Source organism: Python bivittatus, unplaced genomic scaffold (assembly GCF_059951505.1).
Source record: "Python bivittatus isolate LINGU-HERP-01145 unplaced genomic scaffold, Pbiv_v1 ctg000480_np1212, whole genome shotgun sequence".
In the NCBI taxonomy this organism is placed as follows: domain Eukaryota; kingdom Metazoa; phylum Chordata; class Lepidosauria; order Squamata; family Pythonidae; genus Python; species Python bivittatus.
In genome coordinates this window covers 84,599,053-84,616,363 of record NW_028277075.1, presented here as the reverse complement: position 1 = coordinate 84,616,363, position 17,311 = coordinate 84,599,053, and the positions used below count along the sequence as shown (strand labels likewise).

Here is a 17,311-nt window from a genome sequence, read left to right as displayed (position 1 = left end):
GTCTGCTGTGAACATAAATAAGCAGAATTTGATACTTAAGACTGTACAGGCAGCAGTTAACATTTTCTTCCTCTCTCCTTCTTACCTTTATATCCAGATGAGCAACTCGACAATTGTGAAGGTATTGTAAAGCTTCCATCGTATCTCTTATATAAAAAGCTATTTTTTCCTCCATGAGTTCATCATGATTCATAAGGTAATCCAAGAGACGACCATCGTCCATCCTAAAATCCCAAAATAATCCATTATGAAAAGAAGTCTCATGAAATCTAAGTCATGCTAGTAGCAGAATGTATCTCTGAGTAGAATGGCATTTTTAAAAAGGAAAAAGGTTGACAATTATTAAAAAGTGTACTAAAGACTTGTGATATTACATTTTCATATATCAGATTTAATATAATGAACTCTGTATTTAGATCATGCCATTTCATAGCAACTTAAAATGCGTCTTCTGAACCACACCTATACAAAATGTGCTCTTGTGTCATTTTCCTCCTGCAGGGAAATGAAACAGCTTTCATGAAAACAGTGAGATGTACAGTTTGATTGAATAGATAAATAAGTTACTTGTTTTAAGAAATAAGCGGCTTAGCTTCCACAAAGGACTTACAGTTCTAAAACTAAGATATAGGAAGAAGGTGACTCATAAGTGTCATGAATGGTGATATACTGAGGATGTTGCAGGTGTTGCAACATGGCTGCTTCATGTGCTGCCTGCTCCTTCTTTTTCATTTTTTTATTGACAAACTTCACTGCAACATCCTTCCTTGTAGCTTTATGAATACATTTCTTTACAACAGCAAATCGGCCCCTGGAAAATTAAGATCATTAAGAGAACTTGTGAATAAAAAATGAATCTTTTTTAGCTCGCTATCAATACATTTTAAACGCTTTTTAAACTCATTTGAATTATTAACTTTACAAGTCATTTATTGTCTTCTGTCCTGGCAATGTATTCTTTTGGAAAAAGCAGAACCAATAAAGTCATTTTTTCAATGAATCTATTATAAGAGATTCTAGCTGGGAATCAGAAGCTGAATTCTGAGTAGCCTTGTCTCAGAAAACTGCCTCTTCTTCCCAAAATCAGATTGTAAATTTAAAGTTAACATTCTGGACTGTCTCTGTATGCATATGCTCACAGATAGATACCACGGACAATGTACCACAAAGGTACCCAAGCCCCTATCATAAACCCCAGGAGAGCTTTGCACCCTCCATCCTAACTGCCCACCATAGCCAGGAGAGAGGGGAAAATACGTTGTTTCTACTGAACTGTATGCCAGTCCCAAATCATGCACAGTTTGCTCATCAGAAGGGCAAATAATTCTCTCTGTATTAACACAGCAGCAGCTTCCCTTGCCCTAAGCATCCTGTGCCCAGATTTGGTCAGCACTGTTTTCTTTCTATCTGCTTCTTTCTGTATCTCCAGGTGATTGTTTCCTCTTCTGGCCCTAGCTCTACAGGTTTCTAACAGGAGCACATCTAAGGTTAGCTTAGAGAAAGCAGTAACACAGAGCCTGCATTTATGCATCATACTAGGCCATCATATGTTTTCCTTCACTAGACCAACCACTGTGGTTTGTAAATGCTGGTTTATGGCTTAGAGCACTGTATGAAACCATCCACTTGTGACTTAGTCACATAGCACGGTTAAAAAAAGTATGTCAGAATGGCTTCTTGTTGCAAATAATAGCATGTACAGTAGTGATGGGGCTTAGTAAGAGAAGGTAGAAGGGAAGAGTGAATCCTGGTGAATGTAGCTCATCACACTGGGAACTAGATCCAAGTCCAAATAGATATTTAAGCATTTTAATAAATGAGTTAAGATATGGAGAGAGGATATGTGTGCACGTATGATGTTATGCAGTGTAGTGCTTCAGATTCAGCTGGGAAGAGATGTTTTGCAACACATGAAAGTGTGAATACAGTGTCTGTGACTCATTAAAGCAGCTGTGACTTTTTCATAGATTTTTGTGGTTGCTATGGAGAGACTTCCATTGCAGTGATAATATGATAACAATGTGTAATTATATATTCTCTACATTTTCTGAAGGGAAGATTCCTTATGTTTGGCTTTTGTGAAATTGCTTCCTTACCGTCCAATTTCATTCAGCTCTGTATAGGCAAAATCAAAATTCTCTTTCCAAGTAATGGTGGCACCATCCGCTGCAGAGTCTTTGTGAAACCAGATGGGTTGGGAAAGAGAATTGTAAAATTGTAAAACAATTGTAAAACAAGTAGAATTGTAAAACAAATATAATCATTGTTATTTGGTTATTTTTAAAAATGAGTACTTTAGCAGCAGCAGCAGCAGCAGCAGCAGCCGCCATAACAAACAGCAATGATTTCCCAGTGATGGCAGGTGAGTGATGCATCACTCCAGTGTTGTCCATCAGGAATGCCCTTGTGTCTTAGCAAGACTGAGGAAGATCACAATATGATCAAATCTGTCCATCTAACCTGGACAGTCAGAGAATGCCTTCTCTGGGTCCCCATCTATCAGGAGTGCGATGGGAGTGGGCCCAAAGGAGGGGTGCTCTCTCTAAGGGTGAGAATGGGCCGCACCCTTAGGGCCTTTCAGAAAGCTGGAAAGACTTGATTTTTCTGGAGCCATCAATATAAATTTTTGTTTTAGTTTAGTTTTTATTACAATTACACATTGCTTGTATTTGTTATTACTGTATTAATATTATTACTGTAACTTATATAAGTTGTAAACTACCTACAGTCCACTTGGATTGCGGTAGTATATTCATAATTAAATAAAGTGAACTTCAGTGAAGACTTTGTCTCAGCTTTAGAACCAGGTTTTGTTAGAAAGTTTTCCTTTCTAAAACTGCAAGTTGCTGTATCAAGAAATACATACCTAGGATGGGATGAAATGCCTCATAGTGATTAAAGTTAATTAATATGGACAGAGAATATCTGAGCAATTACTGTGTTTCTATGAGATCAGTAAATCGCTGTTTTATTAAATAAAATTGAAGACAGGTACCATGTTACAGTAGCATGCATTATGCTGATTTAAACCATAGATCCTTATTTTGACTGGCAACAGTTCTTGATTAGGTGGAGAGAGCCAGAACTGGCACAAGATACTTTGCTCCCTGAGGCAAACCTATCAGTGGTGCCATTTTCATTTTGACTTTGTTAGAAGATGGTTAAAAAGGTTTAAAAACAACAACAACAAAAAAACCTCTCCAGAGGTACCTGTATGTAAAATAACGAACAGTTCCTCACAGTGCTAAACATCTATTGCCTAAGGTGGCTGATTCACTCTGCCTAATGGTGAAACCAGCTCTCTTGAGACCTTTTCAAATGACAATATTAGATATTAAGCTCTAGAGGAGTGCAGATTGGCTGTAATCTAATTGAAGTATTGCTTCAAGTTGGGTCATTGAAGGAGTCTGATTCAAAGCAGTGCCTCCATTTGAAAAAGCAAATCGCTCCACTTTGACATTTCAATCCAAAGGGGGTCAATTCATGACAATCCACTGCTTTAGTCTAGAGGAAAGTCTGTACATGAACTTGGAATGGCCAATTTGACCTGGGATGTTGTTTCTCTTTGAAGGAAGCATCAATCAAAGTTCTGTCAAATCAAAGCACCCTTTTGAAACTCTTCAATTATTCACGGGATAGCTACAAGCAAAGTAAGTATTATAGCCCTGTGCTGCACTCCTTTCAAAACATCAGCTGCACCAAAATAAAGTGATTTAAACATAGGAAGACTTGTTAGAACACATGAAGTGCAGGTATTTCCCCTCCAGGTTTTTGTAGCAGGCTACACAGTATTAACCATGTGAAGCATGAACTCCCAGGAAATTTTGATTCTTGAAAAAGGGACTCCAGTCTAGAAATCTGAAGAGTTACATTAGTGGACTTTTCTATTCTGGAAATCAGCATCCTCTCCTTTGTGAACCAAGAGCTCACCATATTCTGGGAGTTTCACAAACTCAGAGGCCTCACTAGGTAAGCTAATTCCCCAGGGATTGCTGGCGCTAACCCGGAACTGATACTGACAGCCAGGCGTGAGATCTTCAATGACAAGGTAGGTATCCAAAGTTGAGGCAACAGACTGCTGCCAGACCTGGGAGCCTGTGTTACATGGAGAAAGAGAAGAGGAGAGAAAATAACCATCATTTAAATTTAACTACACATTTCCTTCTTGGTGACACACTGGACTAGCCTTCAATCACACTAGGTTAGAAAGAAAGCATTCCAGCTAAAATTTTCCTGCAAGGTGATCTAAGCAAGAGTAATTTTCATCTTGGTCTTCAGCCTGATTTCAATAGACCCTAATCTTTAAGCAATTTAGTCTAGATCAGGCTTTTTAAAACTGTGTTGTACAAAATTCTAGGGTTCTGTGAGAAGTTTATTGGGTTCTATGAAAGGCTAAAGGCAACAAACTCTCAAATGCAGCCAATTTTCTATCAGGGAACTTTTCTTGCCTCTTGGATCAGGGGTTTGGGATTTTTTAAAAACTGGGCTGAAAAAGTTTGAAGCCCCTGATTAAACAGAAGTGGTATTTCCAGTCTTTTATTAGTGGCATGTCTATGGGTAGATTGTAGGCACATAACTAGAGCCTTACAACCTTGAGAGTCCCCCATTTGTTGCCACAGTCGTCTTTTTATTTTCCCACCTCCCTCATTCTCCTTCTGAAGAAACAAGATGCTGAGTGTAACTGCAGCTCTGCTCTGCAGTATCCCTAAGCTCCTTTAAAAGTTACTGTAGATAAGTAACACATGTTCCAGTGCCTTTGCTTGGTCAGGAAAGGGAGTGGGGAAGCCCTAGGGGGGAAGAGAGGGCGGGAGAGTGCCATGAAGGGGGAAGAAGGGGAAAAGGAACTGCCCAGGAATCTGTAAAGCATCTGGCTCTTGTGTCTCCGGCATATTGATAATACTACTTTGGGAAGCACGGTCATTTGGGAACCATGTTTACCATTTTAATGAATGAAGCATGGAAGAAGACAGAGCTCCACAGTCTGGATAGTATAATAAGAGACACATAAATATCTTGCACTTGGGGAGATATGGATGGAACAGCAGGGAAGGCAGGAACTGAGAAGAAGCGGTGATTTTGTGGTGAAGGGAGACATGAAGCCAACTGAGATTCATGTGCTAAGTTATACTAATAGGACTGTTATAATTTCAGCTCCAGTTTTGCTGTGACCCTTCTAGTAAACTGACAAATTTTTTAGTATATCAAACTGAAGAGTGATAGGAATGATATTAGGCAACTCAGATCTAACAATGCTTGCCATTTATTGAGGCTCATCATTTTCTAGTTACAAAGGTCTTTTCTGTACTTTTGATGTATGGTGCACACGTGCCATAAAGTGAAAATAAAACAGAATGGAAAGTAGGTGAAAGAAACACAAGAATGCAGTGTGGCTGTTCCTTAATAAAGGGACCACAGTAACGTAGCAGTTCTCCAGTTACTAAATTATAAGATCTAAAGGTACATGATATTTTGTGTAGTAAAAGACCCCCCCGCCCCATCTCTTCCACAGTTATAGTCAATGGATTAAAATCAAGCTATGGGATAGAGGACCTCTGGTGAAGTTCACCTGATGTTTTTGCACACCTGCAAGGGGGGAATTAGAACTGTTGGAAATAAGGATGCTAGATTAACCCAGGTGCTTGGCTTCTCAGCAGAAACAGAGACCTCTGACATTGGTGAGGCTTCCTTGCAGTGCTGAGCCTTTCACAGCCAGCACTAAGAATCCACTGCTGACTTCCAGCGCTTGTGGTCCTGCTACTCTTCTTTCCTGTCCTATCCTTCCATTAGGGAAGTAAGAGCAAAAAGTGGGAGAGGGGAGGACAAGCACTCAGCACTACCAGCTACTCTACTTAGCTGCCTTCTTTCCCTCTTGAGACAGAAACCAAAACCTCTCACCAGAGCCACCTGGAGGGAGTACTGTCCGCCATCTCCCTTTGCCTGCTGTGAGATACCACCTTCCTGCTTGCAGCCATAGCAGAAAGGAAGAATGACAGAGTAAAAGTGAGTAGTACAGAGACTATTGCAGCCTTCCAGACAGTGCTAGGTAGTTGTAATAGAAATAGCCAAAATTTAAGGCATGAGGATTTGCCTATGAGCACAGTGCAAGGGGAAAGTGGTGACTGTGTAACTACAAGATTCAGTGGTGAAATAAATATATGACAGGTACGCAATTCAGATTTCCCCACCCAAAAGCCTCACAATGCTTGCACCTTCTTCTCTGTACTCCACTGTGTAGCCTGAAATGGTACAGTTTCCTGTACTGGAGGGAGGCAGCCAACGAAGAATCACTGAAGTGCAGCTTCTTTCCTGAGCAATAGGCCGACTGGGGGCAGCTGGGACGCCTGGGGCGGGGAAAGAGGGAGGTGGAAACAGTTAGCAGAGAAAGGAACGGAACTAGAGAAGAATTTTGGAGCCCCAACTGGGACTCCAAACAAAGGAGCCCCAACAAAGGAGCAAAGAGCAGATTACTATCAAAACCTCTCTCCCTCTCTTTCTGTCTCTGTATATGTATCGTTCTGCAGAAAAAAGAACATCTGAGGAGCAAAACCACCATGGGAAATGTAGTAACAGGAAAGAGTTAATTTCTCTCCAAGAAGTGTTGCTTTAATCCAGTTTTTTCTTTTTAAATGTAACCTGCAGGACAGATTAAATTCCTGATTTAAAACAATTTAATTATAAAATGCATTATTTTTAGTGCAATTTAATATAATTGCTGATTGTAATCAGTAATCTATATCACCCTAAACACTGGAGAGGTGTAATTTTTAAAAGTAATTTGAATTTTAGGAAGACAAAGAAAATGGAAGGAGGCAAGCAAGCCCCCAGCACACTCCTACTGACACACATTTCCCTGCTATATATTAAGTTATTGTATCAAGTTATTATCAAAGTCATTTGGTAGTTAACTCTGCTGACTACATTTTTCTTCAAAAGTATAGCATGCATGAGGGCTGATCTAATGATTTGGAAAAAAAATGGTTAATCCTTTAGAGCAGTCTCAACCTCAGCTACTTTAAAATGTGTGGACTTCAATTCCCAGAATTCCCCCATCGTAAGTCTACACATCTTAAAGTTGCTGAGGTTGAGAAACACTGCATTAGAGTTTCATTATTTTGGAATGAATGCATGTAATGGATAGATCATGAGATTTTGCAATCTTCTGTTTGCCTTGATATGCTAATGTGGAGATGGGGAGGGGAGATTTACCAGAACTGGCAGGTGAGGAGAGGATTAAGCACATTCTCTATTTTCTAATTCAAGAAGATTATACAAAGAAAACGACTACCATTTTTCAGTGACATGTTAATAATCTGCATACACATACCTCAAGACACAACTTTGCATGTGAAAGTTGGCCTGTCAGCTTTTCACAGGATGGATTTTTTTTTTTTTTAATGAAAAGGAAGTGTTTAAACTTGTAGTTCATTACTTGCAGTTTCAAATGGCACATGCTGAAGAACTCTAAAGATATAGGCTCGCTCCCTGAGCTTGACTCCTGGTGATGACGTCCATGTACTGTAGTGTTTGGGGCAGCAATACAGGCATGGTTTGCCACTGCCTCCTTCCAGGATTCAAGTTCCAAGTATAGTCCACAGCTTAGGTATCACCTGAGGGACTTTCAGCCAGGTCTGAATCAAGTCTGACATTTCTCAGGTTTGGGGGGATTAGGGGGATTAGACTGGGTGGTGTCCCTGGCTGTGCCTAAAAAATCTGAATATGTAGAGAGGTTTACAAATCCTTTCTGTCTCAGGCTTCTTCAGCAATGAGCCCAAGATAAGAAACGATATACCTACTACTCTTCCTACAGAAACTTCTTATAGATATAATATGACATGTAACAATTGTTTCCAAGCAGGTGATGCTCTCCAAATACATCCAATTAAAGTGTGGCCCACTGGCCCTCTCTCTGCAGAGTGCGGAGACACCCCCCCCCCCGCAAGTAAATGGGACCAAAATGCTATGGTCAATGCTGCTAATACCACTAGAGGGGAACTTGGCCTTTGTAGAGGGGCAAGTTTATGGAATGCCTGTTCCCCCTAAAGCACCATAATTATTTCACCAAGCAAACCTATCAAAGGCTTTATACCACATGCATTTACCATGTACCTAGCATATAAATGAAAGAAAAAAACCATTACCTTGTACTTTGACTGTAGCTGATGTGGATGCAGTCCCAAGTTCATTTGTTGCCACGCAAGTGTAAATGCCACTGTCCTGAGGCATCACGTTGCAGATCTTCAGGGTAATGTCACCTGATTCACTAGAGAGGAGCAGGAGTCAAAATTTTAATCTGAAACTCCGTCAGTGTTTACACTGGCTTCTCTTCCAGGGCTTAACAGTTACAGTATTTCAATTGGGCTGGGAAGTGAGAACCAATGGAAAAATAGACAGGACCTGCTCTTTTCATCAGGCAATTCTATAGATGTTAGTCACACACAAGGAAAGAAATAATTTACTAATGGATATTAGTTCATGCTGCTCTGATTAACGATTGTGCTGCTCACAAAAATGGAATGGCTTTGCACTATAACCATATGGGTTATTCATACTGTACAGAGCAGGAGTATGGAATCTGGTGCCTCTCCTATATGGATTAAGGCTCTTGTCACTAGTCTCTCTGCTCCAAAGGATTTCTAAAAATATGTATTTTTAACAGGAAGCTGACATTCTGTAAAGCAAAGCTCTAGCCCTGAATATCATCTTTATTTCCAAGAATGCTTCTTAGCCCCATATAGACTTCCTTAGAAAGTAAAGACCAAAACTTTGTTTGGAAGTGTGGTTACCTGCCTAGAAAACAACCCAGACAAAAGTGAGCTGGAAGTAGTAGAAAGCATCTTTGGGGCATGACAGCTTCCCCTTTGTTCAAGACACCCTTTGTGACTAGCCAGCCCCGTCATGCCTGCCCTGTTATGAATGTACCAATCCTCCCAGGGGAGCCCTATCAAAAAGGTCTCCACAAAGCACAGAATCCTACCCATCAGCCCCAGTCCTGATCTAGAGATGCTGAAGAACTCGCTTCCAGAATGTGTTGGGCATGAACCAACATGATTAAGATAATTGAACACTGAGATCACAGTACAGCTGTACTTACACTTTCACATTCCTTTGAAGTTTAGCATTCTTTTACTGTTTACCAAAACGCCTATGCAAATGTAGCAGTCACCCCAAATAATGCCTAAAATGGATGACTTACAGTAACATGCACAGAAGATAAAGATTTTTAAACTTTGCAGACTAAGGTAGAAATGAGATGTGATGAAAGGAACAGATGGAAGGTGCCTATGGACCAGAAACAGAGTAACATAACCGTATCCCGTGCCATTGCTAGGGCCCTCCTCCTTGTTCTAATGTTGATAGTTAAATACATGCAGTTGTCAGCAAGTTTCAAAGCACTGGCCTAGACTTGTCTGTCTTTCCTGGAATCAGCATAAACTTTTGAGATTGATGAAGCATCAGAAAAACCTGCCAAATGGCAGTTGTGATGTCTTACAGGAAATGTTTCCAGTAGTGGTGCTAAGGCGTTCTCAGGAGGCATTTTCCTTGTTAGGCCATGAGAACATTCTTACCAGCCATGTTTATTAAAACATAATAGGATTGCTATCAAGAACATTACTTTGGGGAACTGATTGTACACTGCATCATATTTTCAGGAAGCTTTATGGATCAAATCACATTAATTCTGACTTGGACTCTTCTCTGAATGCAGTGCAAAAGTGTTCTTCAGTTCCTCTTGATACAGGCCAGACCAATTTTAGCGAACTGTATGAATCTGGCTGGTTTGATCAAGAAGTTGATTGACACCTCCCTTAACAAAGAAATGCTGTTTGTACCTTAATTAAATACATGGTGATAATAAATATGGGCTTCCATTTCTAGGAACTTTTTCTTGAAATGGATTATCCTGACTGTCTGATTTCAACTGGCCTAGTTTATAAACTCACCAATCAGTATAACGTGGTAATATGCCCATATTCATTCTGCTGGATCTATTAGGAGCTACCATATTTTGGGGGGGGGGGAATTTTAAGAAAGAAGATGCTTTTGGTCACTGTTTTCCACTGGGGTTTAACATGCTTGCTGTTGGATGAGCTTATGAAAAAGGACTTCAGATACATTTTTTAAATTCAATTTTTAAATTTGGAACATTTTAATCTACTTTTCAAAAATATACTAATTCTTTCAACTGGTTTATGCAATTTATTGTAATGATAAGGTATTCTGAGAGCCACCAATCTATATAACAGAATATAAAGTTACAATGACATTTTAAATAGAAGATGCCTAGGATGTCTGCCTGGGATTATTTGTCCTCTGATGTAACTTCTCTTGAAACACTGTTCATTTTTTCAAAAAACTGACACAAAAAATAAGGCAGGAATGGTAACCAGCATTTTTGAACCCCATTTTTGTAGCCTCCAAAGATCCTTTCAATTTGTTCAATGTTTCCTGTTATCTTGAGATAGGAAACACATGAAAGCTATAGATTAAACTATCATTTCAACTTTTTTTTTTTTTTTAAAAAAACACCTTCCCAAATCTTTGAAAATCCTGGCCTATCTGTGTAGGTGTGATTCAACTCCTTTCCCCCAGTTTGCCTCAATGGCCAGCTTACTGTAGCTGTCATCCTTCCCATCAACCTTCCCAGGTAGACCAGACAGGAAACATGACCAGATGTGCTAACTCTACTTTATTGTAATTTCATTGTAATGTAATTATACATTAACAGAATCTTGCATGTCTGAAAGCACAGATCTCTTGCCATCTCTTTTACAGCCTGAGAAGCTAGGGAGGGTCCCTTCTGAGCCTCATTCTCCACCCATTATGCAGCTGCAGCTTATGCCCTCTCTTATCTGACTGTTCCCTAGGCTGCATCTCTTTGCCCCGTTTCTCAAAGTCTTTCTCACATACCATTACACTTCCTCAATATAAAGTACAGCTTCTGTTAACAAAACAGTTGCCCATCCCTAGAGCAGGGGGTTGGAAATCCTTATTTCTATATCCTGATTGACTTATGTAGGCTATGGAGAACTGACGATCAGAAGAGTTTTCAGGTTTTGGTGTAGGAAATTAACTCTCTTTACACAACTACAGTTATACAGATTTGGTATATTAATTCAATAGCCACATTAATTAATTCATTGTTTCAGCAAAACCCTGAATGTAAAGACTGAACATACCAGGAGGTCACTGTAACCGCAGCTGTGCTGCTGTCATTGTCAAGCATGTTTTGATCCGGTCCTTTCCAGGTGATGGTTGGTTTGGGCCGCCCGCAGACTTTGCATTGCAACATTACAGTGTCTCCAAGCAAGCAAGTGATATCCACTAAGGGCACGAGAAACTCAGGAGCAACTGGAGTAAATGCCATACATAGAGACACATCACACTCACAAGAGACATCAAAGATTTTATTTGAAAGACTAAAACAGCTGTCAAGCAATGAGCTATGTTTTCTGCTCCAAGAAAACTCCTGCTCCACAGAAAGTGAAGACAGGAAAAGTATTCCTCCTCTTTCCCATTTCTGAAGCAAGTTTTCAGAGAGGGAAAAAAGAGGAGGAGTCAAAGACCGCCATAGTTTAGAAGAATTACTACCATGTTCTTGTGAGGACTCCAAGGATCAACTTTAATATGAAGTATCATTTCCTCATAATACAACATTGAATTCTTACATAGTAATATCCTGAACATTTTAAACAAGATCTTATGGTAAATTTCCCCATAAAACTGTGATTGTAGAATCTTTGAAATATAAGTGATTATATGCCATCAAGTCAATGGTGACTCTTGGCAAGCACATAGATAGGTTTTCTCCATTACAATCTGTCCCTAACCTGGCCTTCATGTCTTCCAGCAATGTTGAAATAGAAGTATGGGATACATTTTCCCAACTATTTGTGCTTTATTTGATTGGTTTTTATCTTTTCCATTTCAGGGTATTTGGGTTGTTTTAAAAGATGTAAGCTGCTTGGGTATTCAAATTTTAATCAAAAGGCAGGATATAAATCAACTAAATCAATAACAATATCAAGGGTAGATAGTGAGCTTGTATAAATGTGATGCAAAATAAAAGCAAAAAGAACTCTACAATAATTTGGGAATGATTTAGCTAAAATAAATGAAATAAGATGAATTATAATTAGAACTACTATATCTGGGCTGAAAAAATCTGGACAACCACGGTTTTCTGTATCTTTTTTCGGCCATCCTGTGGTTATCCGATTTTAGCAATTAATATGGTAGCTTAAATTATATTATAGAGAAAGCAAAGTCAATTTAATTTTGAATAAGCCAAAGTCAAAATGAACTCAAATACATTAAAACAAAAATTAATTCTAAATCCTTTGGTGAATGTGCAATTCCAAGCTTAACATTCATCCAACTAATATTGCATCCAAATCTGATTAGTGTGTACAGGACACTTGATATCCCACACCTCACCTGCTCTATTATATCACATATTAATGTGGTCAACTGGCTGTCTCATATATTCTTTGGGACTGTAATAAGTATGTACTTAGTATCATTCATGAGAGTGTTACCTGTCACATTACTGAGACAAAATTACCCAGGATATGTCTGGGGAAATAGTATTATCTTGCTTTTCATTTTCTAAGCATGGAAAAATAAAGACTTTATGTGCTTATGTCTTTAACTCACCTTCCTGGATGAAGTTTGGGTTGATGATCTGAAAAAAAATATATATATACACACAAAAGAAATAGAAAAGGTTTGTTTAATTGGTTATTGAAAAAAGAAAATGCTCTCAGTGAGATAATGAGTAATTCTAAAAAATACTGAGGAAGTGAAGGTACATCTTGAGAGGCCTAATTCTGAACACTGTGTTTACTACACAGCCCCTTCTGATCTCCATATCAAGACTGCAGGGTCCTTCAATTGGCTTGAAAAGGTTTTAAAAAGAGCAGACGTGAGCTAGCAAGCATGAATCACTTCAGGATGTAGTAGTGTGTACATGAGCCACAGCTTCGCTGCCCATAATCTATGATCTTATCCCCCCTTCACTACTTCCTATGATCAGCAGGCTGTTCTTTCGTGACTGGCTGGGAATCAAACCGTTCATGTCGTTATTACAGTTCTGCAGCACTTTGGATTCTATTCCAAACGGTTGGTTTAGAATAAGCAGGAGCACAACAGTAGCACTTATCTCTAATTCTTTCAGCCAGCCATGATTTTTGCTGAGATCGTGCTAAAGAACTTCTCTGGAATCAGTTCTGAAGGGCTGCTGCACAGCCTTAGTTGTTGTCGCATCATATCTAGCACTAGATGGAATCCTCACGCACCTAAAAATCGTCTTGCTAGGTTATCCGATTAAGCAATATAGTTAAGTGCTCTACCTGAACTCAAGTGTTTTTGATAAAATAATAAGAAGCAGAGCTTGCTCATCCTTGGTTCTGAGACCTCAGGTTCTGGTATATCTGAACTATGGTGTTTTTGAATAAGCTGATTTTATTTCAGAATCTCTCTAGGTCTGATTACTTCATAGCAATCAATTCATTTATTGTTATTCTACAGCACTATCAGAGACAGGATGCTTTGCAAAGTGATTTTGTAATTCAACCAATACAAAGAAACAAAAAGCCTTTTCTGAGGACAATTTTTGTACTTGTACTGTGCATTTACTATCAGAAACATGACAAGCTACTGACTATTATCAGGGATAAGTATTGCTAAAAATTCTATCTTACCCGCTAGAGTAGTACTTTCAATTATTTTGTATTGAAAACTTTTAGGCAAAATCCATAAAATCCTAAATAATTTCCTTTCAATAAGTTTTCATACTGATCTGAAGTTGGCTTCAAGAAAATGATATTTTTTAAAGGATGAATGTTCTCTTGCAGTATATGTTCCTCCACTTAGTAGATTTAAACTCTTTGTGAAGACTAAAAAGCCTAAGTACACATAGCATCTTTTAAAATTGCCAAAGGAATCTGCATTTATCAAGAACATTATACTTACTTGAAAAAAAGAAAAACCTACGAGAGGAGGAGGCCTGGCCACAGGTGTAGATGACATTTAGGCCTTAACACATTCAGCATTTCACTTTAGCTTTTTAAATTTGATATTTGATGAAGTATTTTTAATTCAGTATCAAAGCTCATAAGATTCACTGAAAACAATCCAGCCTAGTTAGGAGTAAATCTGTATAGAACTGTACCATTAGTAATATTTTAGCAAATGAATTTAAATCCGTGGCTAGAATTGAATGGTTTCTGAAAATAGAAATTATACTTTCAGCAGCAGAGGACATACATGTGCCAAGATATGTAGATTAATGGTTAAACCGTTACAGCAGTCCAATAAAAATGTGTTTTGATGATGCCACTATTTCAATTAAGGCTTATCCAGCTGGACGTTTTCTGCCTTGTTAATCCAAGATTAATGGGCAACACTATCTGTTATTGTTAGGTAATTATTAATACAACAATTAAGAAGGGGTGGGCAAACTATGGCTATGGGTCATTTGGAGTTCTCATACCTTTTGAGAGTTGTGAAACTGTTTTAAAAAAGCAGATACAGGTAGTCCTTGCTTAACAACCATTCCTTTAGCAACTGTTCGATGCTACAATGGTGCTACAGCTACTTATGACTGGTCCTCGCACTTATGACCATTGCAGTGCCCGTGTGATCATGTGATTGTAATCTGGGTGCTTGGCCAGCTCACACTTACAATAGTTGCAGCATCCTGCAGTCACGTGGTCACACTTAAAACCTTCCCAGCTGCCTTCTGGCAAGCAAAATCAAGGGAGAACCATGTGATTCTCTTAATGACCACATGATTCACTTAATGATTTGCTTAACAACAGCCACAAAAAATGTCATAAAATCAGGTGCAGTCATGTGATGGCTCGCTTAATGACTGCCCACTTAACAATTAATTTTCCAGTCCCTATTGTGGTTGTTAAGCGAGGACTACCTGTAGTAAAATAGGTTTATTTGTCCTTTTACTGAACATGTGTGTATAGGCAGACACATACTTAAAAAAACAACCCTGGAAATTTCAACTCTGCTCCTTCTGGGGATCTCATTGTCAAACTCCCTATGGCTAAAAAAATTACAATAAAGTATTGCTTCTGGCAACAAAAAAGTTGCCTACTCTGATTAAAGAGGTCGTATTCCAAATATTTGTTTACAAAGGAAAGTTTGATGACTGAGGAAGAACTTAATTATGGTATTTCTGCCATGAAAAATATCGGTATTGGGGTGACGAAAAGTTGCATGGCTATCCTAACTAGCATGGTATCTTCCCTGTCTTCATCACTTTCCCCAAAGATATAATACACTTAGGTTATTTTTAACCTCTGATATATCTCCATCACCACCTCTTTCTTTGGTAATATGGATTGTTTCAACTATTCCAAAATATGGTAAACCTGGCTTATTATGACACTGTTGAAGTTTTTAGCCTAACTTGCTCTAGTTCCTTGGGGAGCCACAAGCAAGGCCTGGATGTGACCTGCTGGCTAAGGTTACCCACCCCATTTCTCAAGGCTTTATCTTCCACCTGTACAGGAAATTTGTTGATATATTTTTCTCCCCACATAACAGACTGATTACAGCAAAGTTTGGATGATTTTTGATCCAATAATGATGCTGAGTATCTTGTGGCTAGTCTTGATAACATTCCTCTGAAGAAACATAGAGGCCCAAATGCATCAAAATCTTGAATATCTTCAGATTCTATGCACCTTAGATTTATTGCCTTGCATCTTTCTTTAATACCATCACTCCTTTTAATGGATTTTGACAAACTATGCCATAATATATGGCTCACAACTGAGGCTGAAGCATGCATACAGCAGTATGGAACACGTGTCTGCAGACTTAGAAACAAGTCTTACAGGTTTCAAAGGAATGCATTAGCATTAGGAACCTTAGTACATGAGGCAATTAAGGCAGCAGCCCTTAATTTTGATTTATTAATGGTGCAAAATGGAAGCTCACATTGAGGGACCAGAATGCATTTCATAAATCATGTTCTTTGCAAAACCCAACAGCTTAACCCAAAGGTCTATGAGGACTAAACCTGGGAAAGTTAGCAAAAAAGGCCAAACTATTGTGGAATACTAATGAAGTAATGGAACATTCTGCAAAGTTGTAGAAAAAGAAAACCAAGGAAGCAGGAAAAGAACTGTGTTCCTTTTACTCAATTAAGATAATTTGCTTTAACCTGGGGAAGTTGTTGACAGTGGGACACACACCTTCCCTGGTGATGAAACAGCCGTGTCCCATCACATCAATCTACTGTTTCAATAGACTCAGTGAGAGTCTACAATACACTCTGGTTTGAGTCTTCCTTGCGGGACTCCTCCTGAAGATCAGACCAACTGTTCTTTGTCCATTTACTGCAAATGGCAGTTTCAGAAGCAAACAGTGGTTGAAAAAGTCACTCTTGATAGGAAAAATACCTGGGACTCTGATCCAAGTTAGGAAATGACCTTGCAAAACACGTATTTATCTAGAATTCCAAACTGAATGGATCTCAAACATTTATTCTTAGGGGTGAGGATGGGGTTGGGGTGTGCCAACATGTGCTTGAGGTCATCACCATGCAAACATCATTGCTTAAGTTGGCTGAAGTTCTGGATCATGATGGGGCTATCCCAGGTTTAAAGCAAAACTTATTTTCCATTTTGTGTATCCTCCATTAGAAGACATAAGCGTTTAGCTGGGGAACACTACCACTAACTTAATGAATTGAAATATAAGAACATAACGGAGCAAGTTCCACAGAAGAATTAGGGCAGCTTTGTGTACACCAAAGTAGCAGTGGAATCAACAATATTTTGAGGCAAGGCAGATAGCACAAATCCATAATGTGCCCCAAAAGGGTTCTCTTTGCCAAGAAACAAATTGGTAGTGAGGGATTTGCTCTTTTTTCATGGGAATGTAAGAAATACATAGAGAAATTTCTGTGTGTGCTTACATAGGACGTACTACTGCTGGAATATTTGAACTGCAGCATTTTAAGTCCTCTCCCTTGTTTCATCCAAACGTTACTGCTGCATCTTGTTTTCTTCCAAGCTCCTTTTTTCCCTTTTGTCCATTGGCCTCACACTCATATAAATAAATCAGCAAGGCAGTAGCAATGGATATTCTATTAAAAGGCTTTGAAAATAAACTACAATTACAAGGCACAGCAAGTACTCTGATATCAGCATTACCATTGCTTAGCCAGAAGCAAACACAATAAGGAAGAGGGGAGATAGGACTTAACTGCACAGTTATGAATCACCTGAAGTCCATACATCTAGCTTTATTTATGTATTTGTAAAAGAATAGAGATTCTAGTCCTAAT

At 38.9% G+C, this 17,311-nt stretch overlaps 1 protein-coding gene across 1 annotated transcript in view; it reads right to left on the bottom strand.

The window, feature by feature from the left end:
• Positions 1 to 17,311, bottom strand: part of KALRN (kalirin RhoGEF kinase) — a 543,871-nt gene that overhangs the window by 4,858 nt on the left and 521,702 nt on the right. Inside the window, exons 52-59 of the mRNA XM_088146453.1 lie at positions 12,655 to 12,682; positions 11,178 to 11,349; positions 8,139 to 8,260; positions 6,210 to 6,341; positions 3,931 to 4,095; positions 2,097 to 2,175; positions 611 to 811; positions 86 to 224 (exon numbers count right to left, since the gene is read on the bottom strand). Of these exons, the coding sequence (XP_088002579.1) occupies positions 86 to 224; positions 611 to 811; positions 2,097 to 2,175; positions 3,931 to 4,095; positions 6,210 to 6,341; positions 8,139 to 8,260; positions 11,178 to 11,349; positions 12,655 to 12,682 (1,038 nt within the window). The remainder of the gene's footprint in view (positions 1 to 85; positions 225 to 610; positions 812 to 2,096; positions 2,176 to 3,930; positions 4,096 to 6,209; positions 6,342 to 8,138; positions 8,261 to 11,177; positions 11,350 to 12,654; positions 12,683 to 17,311) is intronic.